Here is a 4,328-nt window from a genome sequence, read left to right as displayed (position 1 = left end):
AATCAGAGAGAGAGAGAGAGAGAGAGAGAGAGAGAGAGAGAGAGAGAGAGAGAGAGAGAGAGAGAGAGAGAGAGAGAGACAGAGAGAGAGAGAGGGGTGTGCGTGTGAGACAAAGAGAGAGAGAGACCGGGAGAGAGAGACACAGAGAGAGAGAGAGTGAGAGAGAGAGAGAGAGAGAGAGATGGGGATACACACAAAGAGATAGACAGGAAGGAAGGCGAACATACAAACAGACAGACAAACACAAATAGGAACAGTTGGAGCAATGAGGATGAAGAACGCGCATGCGTAGGAGAGACAGCTCACGATCGAGAGAAGCACGACCCACAGAGATATAACGGACGACACGTGCATGGCATCACCTGAGCAGAGCTGCTACCTGTAGGATCCGCAGACCCACTCACAGATTGCGAAAACAAAGAAGATGAGTCACACAGCGTGAGTCACTCCTCCTCCCCCCCCCCAACCCCACCGCCGCCTACCCACGGGTACTCACAGCACAAGTCATATCACAGAAATGCTATACATCTCACAGACATTCTTCATTACAGGAATTTTGTTGTTGTAACAGTTTTACGGCACTTGCAAAACACCCCCCCAAAAAACCCCAAAACAAAACAAACAACAACAACAAAAACAACAACAACAAACAAACACGGAAGAATGCAACCACCCACATGTCTCAACTACGTCTTAGTTTTAGTAAGAATTTTACGGCACTTGCAACACAATAAGATCATATAAGTGCCGAAGATTAGAGGTGTTACAAGAGAGTAACAAACAAAAAAGAAGGAGCGGAGATAAAGACTACAGATGTTTGATAGGAAAGAAGGAGTAAAGCACACCAGAGCTCCCGCCAAACACCCACTGCGCTTTGATGAAACCGCCCACCAGGAGAGATCGGCACAATGAAACAGAGGAAAACGAGTTTTTATTTGAACGTTTTAGTAAGTTTTACGGCACTTGCAACATAATCAGGGTGTATAAGTGCCGAAGACCAAAATGCGTTACTAGAGAGTAACATAATACCCCCCCCCCCAAAAAAAAGGGGGGGGGGGCAGATAAAGACGCTATACGTTCGGTGGGGAAGAAGTAGCAAAGCACATGAGAGCACCCACCAACCATCCACGAACTCGAAAGTAACAAAATGGAAGGGAGTGACGGGTGGGAGTGGAAGAGAGATAAGAACGATAGATGTTTGATTAAAAAAGTGGAGCAAAACACACATACAAGAAAGTCACAAATGAATGAGTGAGTGAATGAATGAATGCATGAATGAATAAATTAAAAATAAATAAATAAATAAAAATTAACATGGAGGAGGAGAGATAGGGACGATAGAAGTTGAGTAGGAATGGACGACAGATAAGGACGATATGTTTGATAGGAATGGAGGAGAGAACTGATAAGGACGATATATGTTAGATAGGAAAGGAGGAGGGATAAAAACGACATACGTTTGATAGTAAAAAAGGAGAGATAAGGCGATAGATATTCGATGGGGAAGGAGGAATTCTTTGCCATATCGACAGATCGAAGGGCTAGAACCCAAATTGCCGCTGGATCGGAAGAGTAAGTAAAGTATGGGGAAGGAGGAAAGATCACGACAATAGATATTTGTTAGAACAGAAGGGGGAACAAAGCACACGAAAACACCCGCCAACCACACATAAGCTATCAACAGACAGCAACAACAACAACAACAAAAACAACAACAACAACAGGAGAAGTGGAGATAGAAATTTGATAGGAAAGGATGAGAAATCACATCGATAGATATTTGATAGGAAAGAAAGAAAGACAAGGTAAGATAAGACAATACTCTATTGTCCCAGAGGGAAAATTCTCTTGGCTAAAGATCACGACAATAGACCACCCGCCAGCCACCCATAAGCCAACAACAAACAACATCAACAGCAACAACAAACATACAACACAACAACATCAAAAACAGCTTCAACAATATTGTGAATGAAGAGCTCAGCCCATGTTGCCGAAGATGCGGCCATAAAAAGGAGGATGTCAAACATATGTTTGAATGTCCAGGAACAAAGGCAATTCGAATGGAGTTATTTGGACGAGTGGAGGTGCCTATGAGTTTAATGACAAAGGAGCCGAAAAAAGAGCCTTGCTCTCGCTCGAAGATTTCTTCGTGGAGTCCACCAGGCCCATTAAGGAAACACAAAAAACCCAACAACAACAACAGACAACAACAACAGCAAAAACAACAACATCAACAATAACAACAACAAAAATAAAAACAATCTACTGACCTTCTAGAATATGCTGCTGCACCAGGGACTGTCGGTCCGGCCTGTGCTGTATCTTGTGTCTCAGGAGGTCGCCGGTCTGTGGAGGGAGAACACAAGGTCAGGGTTAAGGTCAGGGTCAGTGTCAAGGTCAGAATCAGGTCAAGGTCAGCTCCTTGTACTTGGTCAGGGTTTCAGTTAAAGTAAACGTTTTACTACGGCACTTAGTTTTAGTAAGAGTTTTACGGAACTTGCAAATCAATGAAGTCATGTAAGTGCCGAAGAATAGATGTGTTACAAGAGAGTAACATAAACAAAACAAAAAAAGAATGAGGAGTGATTAGGACGACAAATGTTTGATAGGAAGGAAGGATCAAACAACACCAGAGCACCCGCCAACCACTCACTGAGTGTCCGTTTGAACAGGTGATTGTCTTATACAGGTGATTGTCTTATACAGTGGACCTTTCGAGCATGATCCACTGTACCAGCACAAATAATGACCCTGGACGTTTGACACAAACCGAAGAGCTCATGGTACTATTTGTCCGTTTGTTTGTTTGTTTGTTTTTTGTTGGAAGAGAAGGGCATTGACACTGCAATGGTCATTCAGTGCAAGAGGAAAGAAGTAAAGAAGACAGACTGGACCGAAGGAGAGACAGAAAAGAACAAAAGGAGAGAAAGAAAAAGGCAGAATCTGTCACTGCTGCCCTCCAGCCATCCGCCGGCTCGGTATGTTACACACACATACACACACACTCTCTCTCTCTTTCTCTCTCTCTCTCTCTCTCACACACACACACACACACACATACACAAACACACAAACAAGCATACACATACACACACACACAATCATACAAATACACACACACATACACACACAGACGTACACTCACACACATACACACTCACGGTACATACACATACACACACTCACACACACATACATACACACTCACACACATACACACACATACACACACCCACACATACACACTCACACAAACACGTATACACATACACACGTACACTCACACACATACACACAAGCATACACAAACTCTCTCACACACAAACACACACACAAGCACACATACACACACAAGCACTCACACACATACACACTCACACACACACAAGCATTCACCCCAATTCATGAAGGACAATCTGGCTGGCCCCGAATCAATCCGGCGAATCAAATCGCCCGTGTGCACTGGGTATAAGCATCTCTGTTTTTCGTTTTTTGTTTTGTTTTAATACGAGTTTTACGGCACTTGCAACACAATAAGGTCATATAGGTGCCTCAAGATTAGAGTTGTTACAAGAGAGTAACAGACATAAAAATGAACGAGTAGATATCAGGACGATAGATGTTTGATAGGGAAAAAAAAAGGAGCAAACCACACCAGAGCACCCGCCAACCACCCAGTAAACATTTCCCTCTCAATGTATCCAGTGGGAGAGATCGCCAACGGAGGAAGACGGAGAGGAGGACCGGGAATTCGCCAGCACCAGACACACGGCCGTAAACAAGCCAGGACGCCGTGCCGGCGGAAAGTGGCGTAAAATGAGGGGCCGTCCCTGACAGTTGCCGCGACGGCCAGGCATATTTGGCGGGACTTTTTGTGGGCTGCTAGTAGTGGTGGGCAAAATCCGGATAACTGGATACTTCTCAGTGAAACATTATCCAAATTCAGACTCTTGAACTCTCTTTCCTGACCCGTTGGTTGAAGTGGGTGCACCTAGGCTTTCTCAGTCTGAGAAGGCCTAGGGGTGCACCCATATTATAAAGTGGTTCTTCTAACCCATTTGCTGAAGCGGTTCAAGACACATTTAATCGCAGAAGAGGTGCACTAACAGTATGGGGCTCTCGTGGCCTAGAAGTTAAGGTGTTGGCCTCTCATTCAAAAGGTCCCGGGTTCGAATCCGGGTAGAGCGACCGAAAAATTTCCTCTAAAATTGTCTCCTTTCACCTTCTTTCCTGCTCTCCAGCAATGTTCTGTTGTCTGCTTTCATTTCCACTTTCTGCCCTAACCCCCTCACCTCCTTTGCCCCCTCCTCTGGGCTCCTGACTCT

General features: G+C 44.6%; 1 protein-coding gene across 1 annotated transcript in view; it reads right to left on the bottom strand.

Moving 5' to 3' along the window:
• Nucleotides 1-4,328, bottom strand: part of LOC101852101 (mucin-4) — a gene marked incomplete in the record, with an annotated part of 90,884 nt that overhangs the window by 27,885 nt on the left and 58,671 nt on the right. Inside the window, 1 exon segment of the mRNA XM_035970507.1 lies at nt 2,274-2,349. Within this exon segment, the coding sequence (XP_035826400.1) occupies nt 2,274-2,349 (76 nt within the window).

This window comes from Aplysia californica, unplaced genomic scaffold, assembly GCF_000002075.1.
Source record: "Aplysia californica isolate F4 #8 unplaced genomic scaffold, AplCal3.0 scaffold00277, whole genome shotgun sequence".
NCBI lineage: Eukaryota > Metazoa > Mollusca > Gastropoda > Aplysiida > Aplysiidae > Aplysia > Aplysia californica.
This window is presented reverse-complemented; position numbering and strand designations above follow the sequence as displayed.